We start from the raw sequence: 23,268 nt of genomic DNA on the forward strand, positions 1-23,268 counted from the left end.
CGTGGAACAAGGCTGTGATCAATGGCTTCGGTAGACGACATAAAGACGAAATACTTTGGCACAGAGACAGGGGAAGACACAGACTTTATACACATGAGGAAGGGGTTCACAGGTGGAAACAATCAGGGATTAGGGATGACGTCAGACCAGGGACACAGGAGGAAGGGTAAGTGACCTGAAACGAGAGGAGAATTACTTTCAAAATAAAACAGGAAGTTCACAAGACAGATCCCAAGACAAGACAACCTCACCGCGATGTGACAATAACTGACTGATGAAACCGTGTATCTCCAGATTGGTTAGTGTTAATATTTAGATAAATTAAGGAGTGAATTATGCTTTAAAAAGTGAATAATATTTTTTTTTCATATAATCCAATGTAGTTTTTCCTGTGCCTGCAAATGTAATCTTTTCTGGTTAGTAGTTTGTCATTTATTTGATTTTATTATGTGAAAAGCTTGAGGAGAAAAGGTGAAATTTTTTTGAGGTTGAGCTGAGGAGAGCGATGAACCAGCAGCACCCTCCAACAGCAAAAACCTCTTGTTTATTTAAAAGAAAAAGAAACAAGTTTTAATATATGTTGAGTAGCTGTGATGTGTTGAGAGGTGTTTGGATGTCAGAGGACAAAGTGTCTCACCTGAGCCTCTCACTCTGGAATGTGACTGTGTTTAATACTAAACTCCATTTAAAAAAAAACAGCCTCATAAAAGTGAAAACAGTGGTTAGACTGAGTGATGGAGTCTGGGTGGTCCGCCTCTCCATCCGGGGACTGTGTGTGAGTGCGTGTGCGTGTATGATCTGATAAAGAACATTTCCACTGTCTCACTGTGTGTGTGTTCAGGTGTTGACTTGTCTGCTGTTTGAACAAAACATTTTATCAAGCAATTAACCTGCTTTAGTAGCAAATATTAATGTCTGTGATGATGTCATGAATCAGGTTGAGTCTCTTGTGTCATGTCATGTTTTAATTTGTATAAATTCATCAGTGTCTCTGAAGTCTGAGAACCTGACTCAAGTTTGAGGGTGAAACAAATGTGTTGGTGTGATGTTAGAAAGAAATGAGCTGAGCAAACCTCTGCAGCTGCTGCCACAATGAGAACTACAAGTGTTCTTACAAGTGTAAGAATATTAACAATAATAAAAATATTAATGCATCAGAATTGTCTGTGCAGTTCTTCAGAGCGCTGTTCTTAAGCTTCCAAAGTTCTCTTTAAATATTTACCCTCTTATCCAAGTTATATCCTTTTGTAATAAATTCCCACCATGTCACTGACGATGCTCAGCTGCATGACGACAATGATGAAATTATGAATTCAGACACCTGTTTATGTTTGAAAACCTGCAGGACACATTTCTGTGCTTAAACTTTTGTGTTATGTGCAACACTTGAACAAGATGATTTGATAATGTTCCACTAAAACTAGCCTCACATCACTGTCTTCTTATTCATGTCAGATGTGACTTCCATGTGTCTCCAATGACAGTCTCACCTTTCTTACCTGTCTGACCTCATTAAAGCTTTAATTCCCATCAGACAACCTGAATCTGTTGATGCCTTTAAATCCACATTTGACAGTCATTTCTTCACCTTTTCAATTTCAGTCATGATTTGAAACAGGCCTCATACCTCTTACAACTGTTCTAGTGTGTCAGTCTCAGTGAATCTATTAACTTCTGTGTTTGTTCTGCTGATGAGGAATCAAACTGAAAACTCTCTGTTGTCTCTATTTAATATCTGTAGTTTCTGTGTCAACGTGGTTCTGTTCTTTTTTTAGGTCTCATTGGTTGAGAGGTCACCTGTCCACTGACGCCTGAAGCTGCTCTGAGCTCTTCACTTGTTTCACGGTCTATACAGCTCTGGATTATGGTCATCAAACTTTGTATATGCTGTGATTTTCTGCTGACATCTGTTTCCTGTCTGTCTGCCCTGAAAAGGGTCCCTCCTCTGTTTCTCTTCCTGATCGTTCTTCCTTTTGTCCCAGTTAAAGGTTTGCTTTGTCTGAGTGGAGGTTGTAAGGCAGGCACGGACAGTGAGTGAAGTGATTTGACTTAATGTGTTTCCAGAGGTGCTTCGACATCTGTGATGTGATTTCTCAACATATTTACGTTTTTTGACTGTCCCAATAAGTATGAAGATTATTGTAATCACTGGTGGAGTGACCACACCACATCCTGAATGTGTCTCCCAACAGAAACCGACCAATCCTGCAATGAACTAGTGACGAATGCTCCACCCGGTGAGCTCACCCAGTGAAACAAATCAAACACACCCACAGAAGACAGATTGTCATGTTATCATTTGAGAGACTGCAGCTTCTACTGGTATCTGCTCTGTGTGTGTGTGTGTGTGTGTGTGTGAGAGAGAGAGAGAGAGAGAGAGAGAGAGAGAGAGAGAGAGAGAGAGAAAGAGAGAGAGAGTGTTTGCATGTGTGTGTGAGAGAGAGTGTATGTCATCTGTCCTGGTGTATTTTGGGGAGCAACAGATATGAAATATCCTTTAAGCTCAGGAAGTCTGCAGGGTGTTTTTCCTCTGTGACATTAAAAGCTCAAAAAACATCTTCAACTTTTCTTTAAATTCAAGGACAACAGTTACAGTCAGAGTTACAGTCAGTTACAGTTACAGTCAGTTACAGTTACAGTTTCTCTGATTGGTAGACAAGTGCGCTGAGCAACCTTCAGTCTCAAATCTGCTAAAATTTACTCTCAAACACATTTAAACAACAAACAACATGTGTTCATACACCTGCTCAGCTGCTCACCTGTGCTGGGACGTTTCCAGAGACAGGCTGAACTCTGGAGGGTCACAGATATAAGATTTAAACTGTTGATGAACTTTGTCAACTTTGTTTGCATCGACAGATTAGTATTGTTTTGATTATGAAGCAGCTGAATGTGAAGCAGCTTTGATTTGAAGACATTTGTCATTTGTAATGCTTCAGACTTTTCATTAGATAAACTTAAAGGGATATTCCGGTGTAAGTTTAATTCATGCTTTAACACACTGTGACACCGAGTAAGATCCCCCCTCGAGAGATCAAGTTAGCAGACCACTAATTAACGTAGTTTTAGCAACCTCAGAAATGGAGCACGATAACAGTACATTGCAGTATATGCCTCCAACAAGAAACTGCCATCAAAAAGCCACAAATAATGCTCAGAACAGCACCAATCTTCTGCAACAGTAATAATAGGGTCTCAGCTCATAGTTCGAGGCATAAAAACTCCGCTAGCTTAACTGGATTTCTATTGACAAGTTAACACAACTCACTACTGTCATGCAGCAGCTCCCTGGTGTAGGGAAGTCCAGATGTGACGATTACTGAGTACAGTACAGTTCCGCATTTCAAGGATGAAAATGTATGATTACTCCATGGAAATGCAATCAAACTTCATATGCGTCTTACCTGCCAGTTTATAACAGTTATCATCGAGAGTGGGCAGGGAAAAGAACGGAATTGAGCATTTCTAACTGCACTCGGTAAGCATCACATCATTTTTTGATTCATCCCTAGAATCACATTACTGATGAAGAGTGTTTTACACTACGGAGTTCAGATTTACAAACAGAAAACTGCAAAAAATTAAATGAGGCTTAATACTGATCATGTTTCCTCCTCAGAGTCACGATGATGATTCAGAGAATGAACAAATCATTTCATGAGTTTAAAACTATTCATCCATTCTGCTGCAGGTGTGGCCGCAGAGCCGCACGTGTCCTGTTGCTCCTCCAGGAGGGGCGGGATCAGTTGGTGATGAAGAGGTGGGGCGGTGATGAAGAGGAGGAGCAGCTGCTCTTAGTTCAGTCTGTCGCAACGTTTTCTACTTTTCTTCTTTGTTTCACATGAAAAGTTGTTTTGGACCGACTGTGACCGGATCAAACGGGATAAAAAGCGGACTGAACCTGGATTAAAGACCCCGACCCGGAGCGGGACCCAGAGCGGGACCCAGAGCGGTACCCGGAGCGGGACCCGACCCGGAGCGGTTCACAGGAGTGTGTTTGGATCAAGACCCAGATCATGGGTCTGGAGGACGGACGGAGTTAGAGGAAAATTTTCCTTTTGTCTCCATGGAGACGGGTGTTTTTGCCGCCAGTTGAGCCCTCTGTGATCGATCCGCTGTATTGATCGTGTATTAATCAGCGGGATGGCCGCGCTCCTCCTGCTGCTGCTCGCGCTCTCGACCTGCGGACACGCCAAGAGCGCGTTCCCGCTGCGATCATCCTACAGCTTGTATGCCGGCGGCCATGCGCACGGTGCTCGCGCAGCTAGCAGACACAGGTAGGCTGTCACGTGCACGGAAAGCCTGATGATGATGATGAGGGTGGAGATGAAGGAGGAGGCGGTGACGTCAGGGTTTGATGACCTCACCAGTATAGTGTGTGTGTGTTTGTATGTGGCAGATAGTATTGAGAAAGAGTTTAAGGAGGTTGCTGGTTTGGATCTCACTGTGGTCCTGCATGCACGATGTCACACACAGCGCTGATGATGTCAGTGTAATGTCACAGTTTGATCAGTTTGTCTTATTTCTCATCACCCCTTGAATCAGTGATCACACACACACACACACACACACACACACACACACACACACACACACACACACACACACGTCTTAGTGGAATATTAGAACATTTCGGACATACAGGAAACAGAACGCGGCCTCGTTCTGTTTTCATTCACAGAACGCTGAAGAAAATTCTGTTGGCAGTGAAGCAGCTGTGATGTCATCAGCAGAAAACTCAAACGCCTGAATGACTCATTTCCTCAAGAGAGTGACATCACTGTGTGTGTGTGTGTGTGTGTGTGTGTGTGTGTGTGTGTGTGTGTGTGTGTGTGAGTGTGTGTGAGAGAGAGTGTGTGTGGGGGCAGTCTCACTCTGACCTAATTGGTCAAATCAGACTCTGCTGCAGTTCCTTAGTTGTTTGATAAAAATCTGATCAGCTGGAAGATTTAAATAAAAGATCTGAATGAAATCATTTGAGGTGAAAACTGTAAATGATGGAGAAGATTTATGTTAAGGAGAATAATGTTGAAACAGCTGTTTCCTCTCGGTGTCACTCCATTTTGGTGTATGTGACAGTGATTTACAGTAATCATCATCCTCTTTATTGTGTCGTATCATGTGATCTATAACAGTCTAATTACATTCATGATTTCATCTGTGATGTTTGATCAGACTTCAGTCCAACAGATTTGATGTTAAAGTGTGCAGCACCTCTTTTATTCCCAAGCAGAATCATGCCCTCTGATTAGCTGACAGTTAGATACACTCACACTTTAATGCTTCATGTAACCCAAACACTAGAGTCAGCATTGTCATGGTGCTGGAATTTCTAACTTTGATACAACACCTTGAAAAAAACATTGATATTTAATACCCTTTTTCGACACCACAGAGAAAAATAGCCCAGAGAAGAAAATATGAGTAGTGAACTGATCTGAGATCAGACTGTGTTTGTCTCTAATGTACCAGAGGGATGAATCCTTCATGTCGTCAGTTCAATGAAACTCTTCTCTGAGTGTTTGATGAATGTTATGTTGTATCTGATAACAGATTGTCACAGTGGAGCTTTCAGTCTTTTTAAATGAGGGTTGGGTTTTGACTTTTGTGATTTGCTTTTTTATATTGTATTATGTGTGGCATGGTATATTACTTCATATCTGTCTCGTTTTTCCTCCTAGTCCTGATTATCCTGATTAGTTTCACTTGTCTGTGATTAATCTCGTGTGCGTTTGTCTGTAACCATTTTTATACAGGGCAGTAAGCTGCCAATTGGATTGGTTGTTCTTTTTGTAACTTGGTCTGCAGATTTAGACAGAAGGTGGCAAATTGGGGGTCTGTTTTGATCCGCCAGTTTTCCGCCTCAGAGGGCACTCTCATTTCTGCCTCGTCTGCTATCTAAATCTGAGACGTCAACATGCCGGCCTCTGCGTGAATTGGGTGGAGGTGACAATGATCTGCACTGTTGTGCGACCCACAGCCGGGGAGTTTTAAAACCAGGAAACAGCTGATCACAGCAGTCAGTCCATCACTTCACCTGCGGACATTAAGATCAGCAACTGGACAGCCGCTGAGATCCGGGAGATGCAGCGTCTCCTCGGTCTCTGTAGCTGTCTTTGTTGTCCGCGTGTTGTTGTAGCGGCAAGCTATGAATGGTTGCTGCTTTCAAATTAAAAGCCCCCCATTTGTGGTTCACGTCACATCACATGTTTACGCGTACCTCAGGGCTTTTGGAAAAGGAGGAATATTATGCCTCCATTTTAGAAAGACAGGGCAGCACATTGCCACCCTTACCTTGGAACAAATGTGCTCCCTTTTCTATCTAAAAGGGGCTTTGTGTCAGTTCTTTTCCTCCAAGTTAATCCTGTGTCTCTTGTGTTCCTCATGTTCGATGTGTTGCCAAAGTTTCCTGTCATACTAAAGTTTTCTAGTTCACTAAAGTTTCCTCATGTTCCTGCCTGTGTTCCTCATGTTGAATGATTCACAGTAATGTTCATCTCAGTTTTTTTTTTTATAATGTGTTATATTCAATATTAAATACTGTTGTGTCTCTTGTCTCCATGGTAACTGTAGATGTGCAGTTAATATTTAGTCTGTGTTTGGTTGCTGTCACTCATCAGTATTATATCATGTTTTTCATGCTGGGGTGGGAACAAACAGATACACTGTTTACTGACAGCCCGTCTTTTAAGGTGGAACTGGACTGGTGTGCACTGACGGCTCGTCTTGGGAGATCTGTTGGAAGCTAGTTCACTACATTCATGCTAACCTTATCCAACTACCTCAAGCCTCACTCACATGTAATGTTATCATTATGAACATAAACAACCAACATGGTGACTGTTGGTACTCACTATTGTCAAGATAGCATGTTAGCAATGGGACATTCTGGCTGCACTTTCTCTGTAATTCTTATGCAGTTAGCTTGCTAATAGCTTTAGCAATATATCTATTACATTGTAGAGGACTCCAGTGATGTACATTAAGGGTAGAGCAGAGTACAGGCAGGCAGGTATGTAGGTTGAGAGACAGGTCAACTGATACTTTTGACTTTTGTCTTTTATTAGAGCATTTGATATATTGATTGGTGTAGGGAGATTTTTTACAAATATCACATAAAATTCTTCTAGAACATTTGACCCACTATATGTTTAAAGCAGTTACAAGGAACTTTTTTGTTTTAATTTTTGAAGTAAACTAATAATGTCAAAGAGTGGATGGGACCACCATCATAATAGCTGTGATGTTCATGGATATTATAATGATCAATTTTGACATGAGGATAAATTATGATTTAAGATCATCCTATTTCACAACTTGCTTGATTTTCAATAAAGTGATTTGTTAATGATGACTGTAAAGTAAACTTCAGGACTGGTTAAAGGGTTAGGGTTAACTCTGCTCTTTGAGTCATGGCATTAAACATCTGTATTGTCTTATTTAACTCTGTGACCTTAAATAATAAACCTGTTTGCTTTGTAATTTTGGACGAAGCATTACATTTTAGTTTACATCCGGTTTCTCTTTGTCTTCTCAAACATTAATCATCATGTGAAGGCTAAACATCTGGAAATGTTTGTGTGTTTGCAGCAGAAAAAGTTACATTCCTGCTTGTTGTTCTGGATTCCAGAAAATAAATCAACACAATTACATTTTAGCACAAAGAGGCACAGTCTGATCCAACATGGCTGACAAAGAGACACATTTATCATCATCACACTGACGACGTCAGCACTATGTGAGAGATTTTACCCACAACAGGTCACACTCACTCACTCACTCACTCACTCACTCACACACACACACAATGAGGAGCTGACACAAGATTCGCAGGATGTATCTGAATCTACAGAAAAAACAATATAGATAAATACATTATCCACAGCTGCTGGACGAATAGAAGATGCAGTTGATCAGAAGAAGAGAATTCACTCACACAGTCACTAAATCAAAAGAACAGAGAAAACAGACTGTCTGACAGGAAAAGTGCTCATTCATTATTTCATTGTTTTGATTTAAGTGTCTGCAGCTGTACGGGGTAGAACCAGACTTATACAGTACATCACTGAACTGATATTATTGACTGTTATCCACGTAGTGGGTAGTGGTGTTTGGAGGTCTGCAGTTGTTCGGGGCATCCAGGTGTTTGGGGAGCAGCAGGTGTAGGTGTTTGGGGGTCTGTAGGTGTTTTGGGCATCTGCAGGTGCTTGCATGTCTGCAGCTGATTGAGGGTCTGCAGCTGTTTGGGGGTCTGCAGTTGTTTGGCAGTTGCAGGGTAGAATATTCAGTTTTAGCTTCATGTGTTTTGATCAGGCAACATAAACTTCAAAATAAAACAGCGGGAGAAACAGTGCAGTTTCAAAATAAAGGCCCCCCAAAAGTTGGAGATAAACTGTGTGAGGAAGAAGAAAAGTTCTGAGGTTTGCTGCTGCATTTAAAGAGTTATTTGTTTATTATATAATATTGTTATTATTTAAGTAGTCTGCCACGGTTCTGTAGAATCAGCTTCTCCTTGAAACCACCAGAAAACATCTGCACATGCTCAGGTCTGTCCTCAGTCAACCCTAACATATGTTCATATTCGACATCTGCAGCTGACCAACAGAAATGAAACATTCATCAGGAAAATCTGATCAATATAGAGTTAATATTATCATGTTGTAGAACAAAGATCGTGTGTATTTGTGTTTTAACAGGAACTGGTGTGCGTTCGTCATCACTAAGACAGTGAGTTGTGTGGTGGAGGACGGAGTGGAGACCTACGTGAAGCCTGATTATCATCCCTGCAGCTGGGGGAGTGGACAGTGCAGCAGGGTGGTGGTGTGAGTATACACACACTCACACAAACACACACAGAGTGTAAATGTGACCTGCAGTCAGCTGACTGTTTCTGGAGATTTAAAGCCATGATGACTTCATGACATCACTCTGTTAGTAAATGGGGAAAATTGATGTGGAACACAAAATATCCCTCTGTGTGTTTGTTGTGCTCTTTTTCTTTGTTCTTTTCTTTCCCTCTCTTTTCTTCTTTACAACCAATGTTTTCAGTGACCTCATCTGGAGCTCAGATCTTCTTTTGATTCTGTATGTAAACATCTGCTGGCTGTCTGAAGTTTACCGTGAACAATGAGGAATTTTCTAGCTCAGGATTGTTAACGCTAACCGATACTTCTGTGTCACAGATTGAGTTTTACTGACAGTCACAGCAAACATTAAATTATTCCAACATGTGTTTTTAGTACTTCTGTCTGTTTTGTTTTTGTTGAATCTCTGTAGCCTCTGACCATCAAGTATTACTTTCAGTTTCGAGATGAGATTAAGTTAAAGACTTTTTGTTTAAATCTTCAATCCTGAGATCAGGATTACACAGATGTATTAGGACACACAGGAAACTGTCAGACTGTCCAGAAAGTCTTTGTTCAGTATAGTTATGTTTAAGTATTAGTGCTTTAATAACAGGATGTAACTCCCTGTCTCAGCTGATGAATCTTTAGTTTAACTTGCACATGAAGAAGTAAATCAAATTTTTTAAAGGAACACATGAGACCGTGATGAGAGGCGTTCCACATCATGACATCATGACATGTCATGATGTTCACTCTGATTGGACGCATGTGTGTTGTGATTTTTGTCATCCAGATCTGATTGAACAGATTATTTATCCACAGATGATTTAAATGTGAACAAGACAGACCAACATATTCCCTGTTAGAAACGTTCTCTCTGACTGGTGTCCACTCAGACACTTGCAGTCAGCGGACTAACAACAATTAATCTCTATCACTCTATTATTCCATATCAGAGTGTCTCTGTTCCACGGTCATTGGTTTGTTTGTTTGTTCATTTATTTAGAAAATGGATGATGCACATTAATTAACATGAGCACCAGAGTCGATCATGTAAACTTGCCACATTTAGCCATATATGTTAATTTTCTTCTGCAGTCCCTGGCAGGTTGATGGAATTAAAAAACAAATCTCTCATGTCTCCACAGCTATCGGACCTATATGAGGCCACGCTACAAAGTGGCCTACAAGATGGTGACAGAGATGGAGTGGAAGTGTTGCCAAGGTTATAGTGGAGATGACTGCAACCACGGTCCAGTTGGAGAAGGAGGACCTCAGATATCAACCAACAGACTGGGACCAGGTGGTGGAAGTCTGGGTGGAGGAGGAGGTGGTCAGCAAGGAGGAGGAAGACAGGGTGGTGGAGGTTTTGGAGGAGGCATTTCTGGATCTGGACAGAGTGGAGGGCACGGTGGTGAATGGATTTTCAGTTACATTTGTTGATTTGACACTTTTGAACATATCCAGATTTTAAAACTTTCTGACAGGTGATCAGATGTTAAAGAGAAAACTGATGAACCTTCGTCCGGTGAAACACTGAGGGGACACAATAATAGACTGTCTCAGGTTCTTATTCTGGAGTTTTCCAGCTACACCAGCACAGTGCAGATAGAAATACATTTTAATTCACTGTCACATCAGCCAGCAGATGTAGATCCACTCGGTAAAAAGTGTCAGTGTTTTCTTAGTGAACAGGCAGTTAACAGCAGGACAAATCTCCCTCTGTATTAAAGAAACAGAAATCATCTGTTACTTGTACTGATCTCTGCTGGTGACTAGTATGAACTACTGTAGTTTTACAAGTAACAGTATGAACTGCTCTAGTTATACTAGTACCAGTATGAACTACTCTAGTTATACCGGTCCGTGTCATGGTGAAGGTAAAAGCTTTTGTGATTGGAGGAGCTCTGACATTGCTCCTCTCTTTTCTTCAGGACAAACTGAGAATGAGAAAATGAGGCAGATGGAGGAAAAGATCCAGACTTTGACCAAGAACCTTCAGGACCTCCAGTCCACCATCAACACCATGAAAGAACAGAGCCAGCAGGAGGTCAACAGACCAGTAGGAGAAGGAGGAGGAGGAAGAAGAAACCCTGCTGATGCAGCTCAGCCGGAGATTAAAGAGACAATTCACAGCATTCAAACCAAACTGGACCAGTTAGACAACCGTACACAGGTGAGTGTCACAGTTTTATGGATGGAGTTGATTGAGAAACAAACAAATCTAAATACTGACATTAATTAAGTATTAGTCTTCTTATGAAACTCAGATTATGGAGGATCAACATCCATCACCATGATGTGTAGAGGACCCTCTTATCCCCCTGTATTGGAGGGAGGACATTTCCGCTTCATGTGGGACATGTAAAGATCTTAGTTTCTATGTTGTAATCAGACCTGTTACTGACATGTCTCTCCTCCAACAGGCTCACGATAAAACTCTGGTCAGCATCAACAATCACCTGGTGAACGGGAAAGGTAATGACCTGGATGGAGGTCTGTCTGGAGGAGGAATGAGTGGAGGAAGGCTGAACTCGCTGAAGGAGGAGATCCTGAGGGAGTTGGAGACAAGGGTATCACTGTCCTGCTCCTCATGTCAGGTATCAGAATCAGCTTTTTTTAGCCAGTAATGAAAAACAACATGAAGGATACTGGCTTGAAATGATGAAATTGTGTTTTTCAGGATGGTGTGGAAGATCTGCGCAGGCAGCAACAGGAGGGCCTAGAGAGGATTCGAGCTCTGGAGAAACAGCTGAATGCCCTGGAAGTTCGGTATCGGCAAGGTCTGGATGGGTTGCGACGGGATGTAGTGCGTTCACAAGGATGTTGCGACACTGTCAGTGACCTCAAAAACCGCATGACTGATGCTGAGCGCAAGATCAGCTCAACCTCAGAGGACTTTGATGTTCTGCAGAACCGCCTGGACAAGGAGCTAAGTGGAGGAGGAGATGGCAGCAGCAACAATGAAAATGGTGGCGTCAGGGGAGGAGGAGGTGGTTTTGGTGCTGGAGGTGGACTCGGGGGAGGTGGACAAGGGGGAGGTGGACAAGGCGGGGGTGGGAGGGTTGTTGTGCTGACAGAGGACAGACTGGATAATCGGCTGAAAGATGTGGAGCGGCGCATCAACAGTACTGTGCAGAGGACTGAGCAGAGCTGCTCGTACCTGGAGAATGACCTGAAGGACTACTTCCACAGAGGATTGGCCGACCTCAGGGCCGTGTTTCTGGACCGGTTTGATGACCAGACCTTCAGGATCGCAGATGTGGAGCTGGATGTGGGGATGGTGAAGGACAGGGTCAGCAATCATGACAAGAGGCTATCGAAGATGGAAAACAACACCTCCCTCCTAAACAGGAGGTTGGAGGACTGTAGCTGTTCAGCATCTGCTGGAGGAGGAGGAGGAGCGTCACCATCTCCTGTTGACCGGGGAGATGGAGGCGGAAGGTGGGGAGGAGAAGGTCGACCAACAGAAGAAGGAACTTCAGGAGGAGGTTCACGGGGAGGATCACCAGGGATGGGAGGAGAAAACACAGAGAAATCACTGGAGTGGAGAGTGGTCGCAAACGAAGATCAGATTCGACACTTCAACACTCAACTCAAAGACCTGTCAGTGTCTGGAGACTCTCTGAACAACAAGGTGAGAAACAGAATAAATATAACTGTCATCACTAATGAATCAAATAGACTGTTGTAGTCTGTAGTGATTTCAGTTGAATGTGTGAAATAAGGTGTGTGGTTACCACAGGTTGAACATATTTACAGGTTTTGTTCTCCAACATAAAATCCATCATTAAATGTCCCACAGCTTAATCCTGAAGCTCTTCATGTGTTAAAAACAGTTAGTGGTTGCTAACAAGTGTCTGAATGAGACTACAGAGGTTGTCAGGGACATTAAAAGTCCTCACAGCGAACACAGAGACTCATCTACTGACAAGTCCGTCTTTACAGGCCACTTTAGTTACACACTGTTCTAACTCTGACTTTACAACTTGTACATTGATCAGTTTATAGAAAACCTGGATAGTAATTGTGCAGTACGACTCTTGGTGGTGACGTTTAAGTCATGTGACTGTGATGTCGTCTGTTTGTAGCCTAACATTAGCTTTTGACTGCTACACATTTAAAAAGGGGTGATCATCTGTGAAGATTATCCAACTCAACATGAAACCACATAAAAGAGGACCTGTAGTGCCTGTGACGAGCACAGTGTGTTGAACAACATTTCTTCTTCATCCTTTGTTGATATTTTGATATATGGTTTGATTTGTTGCAGACTTGATGATAACAGCTTGCTCCCTGTATCTGAAAAAAATATTAATGTGGACAAAAGAATTTATGATTTTTGAGAAAATCCATGAACAGGAAGAACCTAGGTGAGTGTAACAACAGTGACATAATTACCCAAGAGTCATTATGTCACTGTTGTTTATAATGATTTTGAATATTAACTTGGAACTTATCACCGAGGTTGTGAACCTGAGTCATGACGTCCGTAAGATCAAGGCTCTGACGGGGGACCATGGCGAGCACTTCAACCGGATTGTGACAGAGGTTGAGGTACTTGGGCAGGACTGTGTGTTGTGTGGGAAGGTGGAGGACGAGCTGCAGAGGCTGAAGAATCAATCCCAGGATGCACTAGGACGAATAAACAAACTCCAGATCAGACTGGAGTCAGGAAGTGAAGGTTGCTCCGGCATCTGTTCACACCTGGAGGAGGAAGTACACCTTCTGCGAGAAGACGTCAGGAGGTGCACCGGCCAATGTAAGACCAGCCCGGATGCAGCCACAGGTTAGATCAACCAATCCAGTGCTTCTTCACTAAATCCCACCCCTACAAACCACTAACCCTGACTTGTCCATCCATTAACACAAAACATGTGCATGGCTGTCTCCCTCTGAAAATGTTGACATAACTTTAGCTATTCCTGCATCTCGTTCTGTTTTCAGGTGTTTATATAGTCTGATCATTTATTAAAAACACTTTAAGATTGTCATCTTGTGTTTTATACTTTATATTTTATATTATATTGTCGTTTACATATATCTTTCCATGAACATTTTTTTGGCATCTAATTTTTAATGTGTATTGTACTTTGGTTCCCATTGAGTCATATTTTAGGCAGTCTCCTCTCAAGCCTCAGCTCATTTTTCGATTGGTAGCCAGATTTTACTCTTACTATAACTAAATCATGTCACGGACAGCAATCTAAATCTAAGTGTATGTAAATATAAAATAATACCTCCTGTAGGTGGTGGTTCTGGAAACACTGGTGGTACTGGTGGACGCCGACCTGTGTTGGATGCTGAGAAGCCTTTAGATGGCCACAGTGTGATCGGAGGCTCCATCAATAACAACCAACTGAAGACGCTGCAGGGCGAACTGTCAGAGGTCATCCTCACCTTCAGCTCCATCAATGACACCCTGAAGGGACTTGAACACACAGTGCAGAAGCACGGCAGCGTCATCACCGACCTTGGTGAGTCCATATCAGTGACAATGACTCTCAGCGTTCATTACTGCACTTTATTGGCTAACATTCACACATGTATCCTCCAACAGGAAACACCAAAGATAAGATAATCTCCGAACTAGACAAAATCCAGCAAGAGGTAACGGAGCACATCGAGGACAGCCGTGACCGTCTCGATGGGATGGACCGCGACATCCGGCGGTTTGAGAGCACGCTGCTTGTTGAGGTGGGAGACTGTAAGAGGTCTGGAGACGGGCTGGAGAAGAGACTGTCCAAGCTGGAGGGAGTCTGTGGGAGGCTGGACGGTGTCTCCGACTCCATCCTGAAGATCAAGGATGGTACGCTTCATTTGGATGTTTTTTTATTTTCATTAAAAAAATGCTTCAGAGAGCATTTAAAATGTTTATGTACATAATATGTTCATATTTGTGCTAGTAGGAGTAAACCCATTCAGTAGCCCAGAGATGAAGCGCTTTGACTGGATGCAATACATTTATCTTATGTAGTGCATTTGAAGGTACACGGAGTGCAACTCAAAGACACTCCACAGGTTAAAAATCATAATAATAAAGCCAACACACTAAAAAACAAAAAAGATAGTAGTCAGCAGGCTGTCTGTGAACACATAAAAACACATGAACACACAAAAATAAACACATGAACACATGCCCAGGACTGTCATGTGGCCTCTGTGTCATCATGTATCCCATATTTTAATGTGTCCTTTTGCGTTGTGGTGGGTTCCGTGATCAGGGCTGAACCGTCATGTGTCCAGTTTGTGGACGTGTGTTTCTGGTCTGAATGACTCGGTTGTCCATCACGGAGGAATCATGGACTTCATTCAGAACAACCAGGAAGACGTCTACAGCAGGATGAAGAACCTGAACTCGACCCTTCTCCAGGTCCTCAAAGACTTCCAGAGTCTGTCTCATCACGACCTGACTGGTGAGCTTGACTTAACGCTTTGATGATGATGTTTCAGTACAGATTTACTTAATTTTTCTCAGTGACATTTTCTCAGCTGCGTTGGTTCAGTCCCAAAACATTGAGTGACAAAATGGATTGGACTGTTTAGCTAACTAGATTCAGACACATTTGTTGGAATATTATTGAGAATGAAGCAGACCAGGTGACACACCCTCAGTCACTGATGTCAAGGATTTCACTGATTTAAATTTACAGCTGGCAGACTGAAAAAATGTTGAATAACTTTATGAATAAATTGCATTAAGATATAACCAACACCCAACGCTGCATCATTACTATATCATGGTCCTGACCAAGCAATGTCATTTGCAGATCATTCCTTCACTCCATCTGTGCAGGATAAATGAAGTGATGAGCATTATATAGTGAAGTTGTGACTGACGAAGAAAGTGTGCTGAAACAACTGAGAAAAAACCTAAAACATTAACTGAAGAATTCTGAATACCTGAAAAATGTAATGTCATTTGGTGTTTTTGTTTTGTAGGCACTGCGCTGCTCAATAGAGGTTTGAGTTTGTAGATCTTTGTTAACTTACTAACTGCCAGCCCAGAAGAGGATCTGTTGTTTTAACACAAAAACAAAAATAACAAAACTCTAAAACCTCCAAGTTTGATTTAGATGTTCACTCTTCAGCATTTCATCCACTTGGTTTATTAAAGAGACTGAACTGGAACCTCTGTTATGAGTTAATTAAAATAAAAACCATGTCACCATGTGACCTTTATCTGTTTTCACCTAAAGTGACTTTGAGCCTCTGTGGTCAGTCTGTCACTGTTCATCTTTGTCTGCATGATGGATTATGATAATATTGCTGGAATCAGGTCACATCTTGATACTGACTGTTTATTGGCTCTTTGTGTTTTACCCGTGTGTCTGTCACAATCCCACAAGTATCTCGACCATGTTGTCTCCCTTGGGGTGTTGTCCTCTGAGCCAAACAGAATTTTTATCATCACAGTAGTAAACAAGCAGAGGCAGACTTAATCACACATCCAACTAAATCATTCCCACTCGATCTGTTCAATATCTTTGAAACACATATCTCAGTTGGTGTTTATAGTTTTAGTTGTTTTTGTTCCATTTCTTCGGACGGCTGCACATCCAGTTGTCAGGTGCTTACTTTTCTGAAAAATTAAGTAAAGGATTACTTTGTAATAAGTTACACCCCACACTGTTATTAAGTTTTCTTAAGAAGTGAAGTGACATACACATTGTTTAAATGGGGCCCCTGATCAGTCAGAGAGGACATGTAGGTGACATGAATATTAATCTCTTTCATCAATGCTTCATCAAACCAAATGGAAGCACAAAGCTGAAGAAATTTAACATTTGAATATCAGACAGCCTTTTGAAGGTGTTTCATGATGAAACGTGTTTCTGTTGTTTCTGACTAACACTGAGCTGCTGCACAATGTTTGCTTTGCAATGATAAGTTAAACAAAAGTCAGCTAGATGCTAACATGTTAGCTGAATTAACATGCTAACTCAAACTTTGTGATGTTAACAGAGAGGATGATGGGTAATTGTTTTATTATGGCCTATGAATCTTCGTTTCAACACACATTCAAATATGTGCAACTTTCTTTAGATGCATTGAAGCGTTTCTATAGATAGTAAGTTAAAAAAAAAAAAAATTCAAGTCAGTGATCATTTGTATCATTACAGGCCTGCCTGGACCCCCTGGACCTCGAGGAGAAAGAGGTTTCAATGGGCTGCAGGGCCCCCGAGGACCTCCTGGTGAAAGTGGAGCTCGAGGTCTGCCCGGTATGACAGTTCATATTTATATATCTTAATATTACGAAGGAAGAAACAGTCTGATGGAGACTGTTAAATTCTGAAAGTGCTCCAAACAGATCATATCAAATACATTTTATTTTATATCACCCAAAATCACAATCACATCACCTCATTGGACTTTACAATCTGTACAGTGCACGACATCCTCTGTCTCCATTAAATTGACTGAACAGGGTCAGAGCTGTAAAATTAGCGCATTCGTGTCTATTTATTTATTGTTGTTATTAACACAAACCAAATGGTGGCTACTCATGATTTGATATTTTCTGGTTTCTTACAGGTCCCAAAGGTGAAACAGGTAGGTATTGTTTTTCAGTTGAAGAATCTGGTTTCTTGGTTGTAAAGTGGCTGAAAACAGCAGATCGTGTTTCAGTCATGACTTTTCACTGTTTAATCTAAACAGCCAATCACTCATTAGTGTTGCTTCACTACACAGCTGGGCTCATTATATTCTTTACAGTTACCTTAACAAAAATTATAAAGTCACAGCATCTAATTAATAATTAATATACAATCTATGAATACTAATCATCACAATGTAGTATATTTTCAATTATTAATGTGACTAAGAAATTTTGGCAGTGAAATCTATCACAAAATACTTTACTGTCTAAACTGAAACTAAAACCTAATCTTTAACCAAAACTATGTAATACATGACAATTTGTTATTAATACTGAATGAAAACAGAAAAACATACTAATTTACAATAATAATAGTATAACAATAGTTATTCAATAATTCACTATTCTAATTGTATGTGTGTGTGTGTGTGCGTGTTTGTGTCTCTCTGTCTGTATGTCTGTCTGTCCATGTGTCTTCAGGTTTGCCTGGTGTTGATGCTCATGTGCCCAAGCTTTCCTTCTCTGCTGCCCTCACTGTTCCCATGGAGCGAGCTGGAACAATTGTCTTTGACAAGGTCTTTGTCAATGAAGGAGACTTCTACGACCCGAGGACAGGTAAACACGAGGACAGTTAAACTGGAGGACATGTACACTGGAAGACAGATTAACTGCAGGACAGATAAACTCTAGGGCAGGTAAACTCCATCCATCGTCATGCAGCCATTTATTTAAAGGTGATCACATCCACCTCTGTGTTGTGGTAACGCTGTGATGATGATTTTATTCAGGATGTGTAAATAAATGTTTGAAAAATGATTCACCAGTTGTGAAGGTTTAAATGCAAATATTTAGGGTTAGGGTTAAAAGGAAATCTTCCAGATCTTTAACACCCTGACTGTCACATTCAGGCATCTTCACTGCACCTGTAGATGGACGTTACTTCTTCAGTGCCATCCTGACGGGTCATAGGAACGAAAAGATAGAGGCGGTTCTCTCCAAGTCAAACTATGGCATGGCCCGGGTGGACTCTGGAGGATACCAGCCCGAGGGCCTAGAGAACAACCCTGTGGCTGAGGCTAAAACCACTCCGGGATCTCTGGCTGTCTTCAATATTATCCTGCCGCTGCAGACTCGGGACACAGTCTGCATCGATTTAGTGATGGGCAAACTTGCCCACTCTGTGGAGCCGCTCACCATCTTCAACGGTATGCTGTTGTATGAGGAAATGTGATTGGTTCAGACTGAGTAGACTGATGACAACTCACAGGAGGCTGCACCATACAATGTGATTTCATTTCCTGTTTCAGGAGTGAATCTTTTAAATGAACCTTCATTCCTCAACAGATCACTAAGGTGTCACGTTTTTTAATCTAAATATTGTTTGTTGAGTGTGGACGACAGCCAGATGATCTGATTTGGTCAAATGATCCAAGGACAGCTGTAGACCAGGATCACTGAACTGAACTCTTCCCAGTGCCCCCTGCAGGCTGCAGAGACCATCACAGCCACAATATGAACAAACTCCATCCATCACTTTTAGGGTGTAAACATTTTGTCCTGAGGAGGGCGCTACAGGACATATCCTGGATCATCTGCTGGTCTGGACTCTTATTGATCATCTGACCGGTTCAAGTTGAGTAATGTGGTTTTCCACTTAGGTGTTGAAAGACAGATGCGCATCACTATCCTTAAGCTCCACCCCTGGCAGGTCAGATGTTGTCATAGCAACAAGTGACAATTGCTGTGTCTCAATTCAGGGTCCGCATCCTTTGGAGGAGCATTTGAACGCCAATTACATCGCAAAAGCAGGCGAAGGGTCTCCCAATTCGAAGGCTCCTCCAAATGCAGCCCACAAATGCTACTGCTTTACCCTCATTTTGGAGGAAGCACGGCTACTATCCCTCATGGCCTCCCATATCCCAATGTTCTTTGCGCACCCGAAAATGAAGAAAGAAAGAGAGAAAATGGCGACATTGCGTGGCGTAGATCATCACTTTCCCGAGCCTGGGCGGCAGAAATTGTGACGTAAGGGTAAAATATCTGGTAACGCAACCAGGAAATACTTCAAAGGCTAGACCTTCCCATTTAACAAAGGCTGACGAGGTTAACAAGGTCTCTGAAGGACTCGCCATCGAAGACCGCAAAGGCCGGGTCCTTCAGAGGATGCAGACACTGAATTGAAACACGTGTAACCTTGAAAATGCTATTTTGCTCTGACGTTTTATAAAAGCAACATGTATTTTGTGTTTTACGACTGAGATGAGTTCACATTGTGAATGTTTCCTGTAAGCTGCACATCTTGTTTTATTGATGTATTTAAAGCGTTATCACGTTTCACTTGGTGGACAAATGCTAAAAGACAAGGCTGGAAGTACTCAACACTTCTTACTGTCAACAAATCAATAAACATTCATTGGTGGATAAATATGCATATTGCTTACTAAAGGTCATACAACACTGCATTACAAGCAGAATCCCATATCCTAAACTGTTCACTTGAGTGTTATGTACTTTAAGTATTAGAAGCACACTGGTAGTGCTCTATGGGACTGATGAAGAAATCGGGCTTTGATACACATTCCAACAAAAACAGAAATCCTCCCAATCACACTTTCAGTTTCACAGTTAAGCAAATACAGAGAGATGATGGATACAGTGTCATCTGGTAATGCTGTTAGCTCTGAGGAGAAACTGCTTGAGAGGGAATTAACCATTTAGACATGTGATGACTTCCCATCAGTCCGTCGTGAAACTTCACCAACTAAAGACAAACTGACTGATTAAAGAGGGGACAGATATTTTTAGCATTGACCATTCATTTCTTCTAAACTCAGAAAAGTAGTGAACAGAGTGGATTTTAGCTAAAAGTGTCATGTAAACCTGTTTTTAAGTTATTTTACATTTTCAGTAAAGACAAGTCAGTCCAACAGGTTGCAAAGCAATTGTGTTGTGTACATTTACTCAGTATACTGACTGCCTCCATAACAGAGGCTGGCCATCTTGTAAAAACCGCAGTAACTGCAGTTGTGGTCTTTGGGTAAAAGATAAATAACACAAATCATCAACACAACCTCTCCCCCATAAGAAATGGCAAGTACAAAGAGGTGTGATGGAAGGCCAACCCAGCAGCAAGAGTCCATAAATGAAGCCCTGAAGCTCACAGCTCTGTCAGAGAACCATCCATCAAGTTGGAAGGGAACAGAGGCTGGGTAACACTGCAAGGATATGGTAGGAGGAAAAATATTGCTGCACAGTAGCCAATTATCATCACAGTGCAAACTTCTAGCGATGAGTCCAGAGCATGAATAACACTCTGAGGCCCCATTTTAAGGATATTTGCGTCCACACGGCGCCACAGAAAATGACCTAAAACGCTGTAGTTCATATTCCAGGCCTATAGGTGGCGCATGACATTCACCAAAAATGGAGAAGACACAGAGCATGCTCAGAAAGCTTTCGTTCTGTATACAAACAGACAGTAAAGGAGAAACCAAACATAATAATGAGAAGACAACAATGGCGTGTACAGGGAGAGCGAGGCAGAGGAGCATGATGTTTTGCCCTAGTACACCTAATAGGCTCAATATCTGCTCTAGTACGAGCACAAGCATGTTGTCCGCCGCCATTGTTGTTGCTGTTGTTGTGAGACGTCGTGGGGATCAGAGGTTGGAGGCTAGAGGTCATGGGGTGGGGCGATGGCATCATCGTTTCGGATACTATGCGGATTTGCCGTCCACATGAAAACGCGAGAGCTGTGTTTTCAGATTTCTCCACCCTGAGACCCGTTTTCAAAAAAGTGAGTTTTCAGGCACTGCGTTTTCACAATCCGTGTGAACGGTTGGTCAAAACAATACAATACGTGTGTGTTTTTGCAAAAGAGCGTTTTCGCGTGGATGGCCCCTGAGATGATTCACACCAACTGGCTGAAGAACAACCTCCAGTGACAAGTGAACCAGCTGCTTATACCAGGGTCTCTGTGTCACTGATCCAAGAGAAGTGCAGGTAAACCTTGGCTCAATTGAGACTGCCATCACTATTATGTTTACAGCACCTCATCGATTGTCGTCCAATGTTTTGAAAAGATTATATAAATGAATAACAGAAGTAGTGACTGAGTTATGATATTGTCATTGTCCATGTCATGTACTTTGAATTAGAATTCACGATTTCCTTCCAGCAACACAATCAAAGCCTATTTATTGAGAATCTGAAGTCATACTTGGTGATTATGTTACACAGATATTTATCGACAGCAGATGGATGATGTGAACAGTACAAATAAACTGTGATGCTCTTTCAATTTGTTATTTCTTCTTTATTCTTACAATGAAGCATTTCATTTTAGATAATATATATTTTTACTTGAGCTGTTTTCATGAACCCATGAGAATTCTTTAGGTCTTTTCAACTTTGAGTCTTTGTATCCTTTGTCATTTTCACTCAAAACATTAAGCATTACTTTTTTTCTATAGTGAATTGTTTCTTTTATCTTGGCTCTGTGGAATGACATTTTGGTTTTGTTTCTGGGTATATTTTGTATTTTATAGAGGCAAACACTGTATCTCAGCACTCCTAAATGTATAGCCAGCGCTTTCTCCCCTAAAAACTGTGATGTTGACACAAGCCCTTACTCATGCTAACAGATTAGTTTTTGCGTTACTCCTGTGATGCTGCTGCCTCTTTTGGTTACCGGCTAGGCTGCTGTTGTTGGTGTTTTCTGTTCCAGCTACTAGTAGGTGTTGTCTGATTGCTGGTCATTTGGAACACCTCGGCCAGTGCTGTTTCAGAACACCAAATGCAAACCCTTATTTGGGACACAGCCACTATGCTTCAGACCACACCAACCCTTTTTACTATCAGTGTTGCAAAAGAGAGGAGAACAATACACTAGATTAAGTACAGAGGTGAGTGATGTTGGAGGAAAGAAAAGCAATCTGGCATTTTTGAAAATGAATTAATTACTTAAAAGAATTTAAAGTTAACACCCAGGCATGAATTTAGCCAGAATGAGATAGAAATGCAACTTAAAAGGATGGCAAGTGCCATAAAACACAGAAGAATGGTTTTCCCCCCGTGTGTCTTTGTGGGCGTCCTCTACTCGTTTGGCTGCCACCTCTGCACACCTGCGTCTCATCACCTCCAAAACATCAAGTCTGGCTACACTCCACTCTCCACTGCATCACTGTTGTGTGTCTGGTTTGTAGTTTATACTTATTAAACTCTGCGTGCCTTTAATTTGAATAACTTTTTCGTCTCCCTTAGCATCACCTGCCAGTTTCTCCACCAGCATACCAGCACTCCTCCAGTTGTACTGGTATTTAAGTAACCTTTCTGACCGTAAAAGTGCTCATCTTTTACTGTATTGGATTTCACCTCACGACAATGTGAAATATATGTTGATGTTTTCTGTAGTTTTAAGCATTAAATAGATGTAATAATCTACAGTGTGGCGTTACCTTCCTTCTAAATATAACATTTTCAAATACTAGACAAGCAGCAACCATGAAAAAAATATATTAAATATATTAATTTGGTTTTAGACATAAGCTCGACTCAACCAGTAAATATAGAATTTTGTTTGTATGGTAAGTACTTAATGTGTTTTAAAGCCACATCAGTTAATGATTTCTTAGGTGGACAGTGAGTGTACTGAAGCTCCGAACACATGATGGTAAGAGTAACCCAGAAATGTTGTTGGAGGTGGTTGAATGTTTAATTTTTTCAGCTGTGAAGGCAGACTCCTGTCAGCTTGATGGTAGAGGATGGTAGAGGATGGTAGAGGGTGTTAACCCAGATTGACCCGGGTCAATCTGTCAGTTGTGG

General features: G+C 41.6%; 1 protein-coding gene across 2 annotated transcripts; it reads left to right on the forward strand.

Moving 5' to 3' along the window:
- The first annotated feature begins 3,208 nt into the window (after nucleotides 1–3,208).
- Nucleotides 3,209–21,728, forward strand: LOC119018378 (EMILIN-1-like). Of its 2 annotated transcripts, XM_037095982.1 has the most exons (15): nucleotides 3,209–4,277; nucleotides 8,697–8,822; nucleotides 9,995–10,260; nucleotides 10,781–11,022; nucleotides 11,273–11,446; nucleotides 11,530–12,483; nucleotides 13,314–13,635; nucleotides 14,096–14,323; nucleotides 14,407–14,655; nucleotides 15,071–15,262; nucleotides 15,789–15,809; nucleotides 16,970–17,068; nucleotides 17,382–17,399; nucleotides 17,926–18,060; nucleotides 18,354–21,728. In XM_037095982.1, the coding sequence occupies exons 1-15, from the start codon at nucleotides 4,144–4,146 to the stop codon at nucleotides 18,674–18,676; spliced, it is 3,483 nt and encodes a 1,160-aa protein (XP_036951877.1). In that variant the 5' UTR covers nucleotides 3,209–4,143; the 3' UTR covers nucleotides 18,677–21,728. The 2 variants fall into 2 exon arrangements, with proteins under 2 accessions (XP_036951877.1, XP_036951878.1); XM_037095983.1 differs by lacking the exon at nucleotides 15,789–15,809 and having other exon boundaries at nucleotides 3,214–4,277.
- Nucleotides 21,729–23,268: the final 1,540 nt, after the last annotated feature.

The sequence above is a fragment of the Acanthopagrus latus genome, chromosome 4 (genome assembly GCF_904848185.1).
Source record: "Acanthopagrus latus isolate v.2019 chromosome 4, fAcaLat1.1, whole genome shotgun sequence".
Classification (NCBI taxonomy): Eukaryota; Metazoa; Chordata; class Actinopteri; order Spariformes; family Sparidae; genus Acanthopagrus; species Acanthopagrus latus.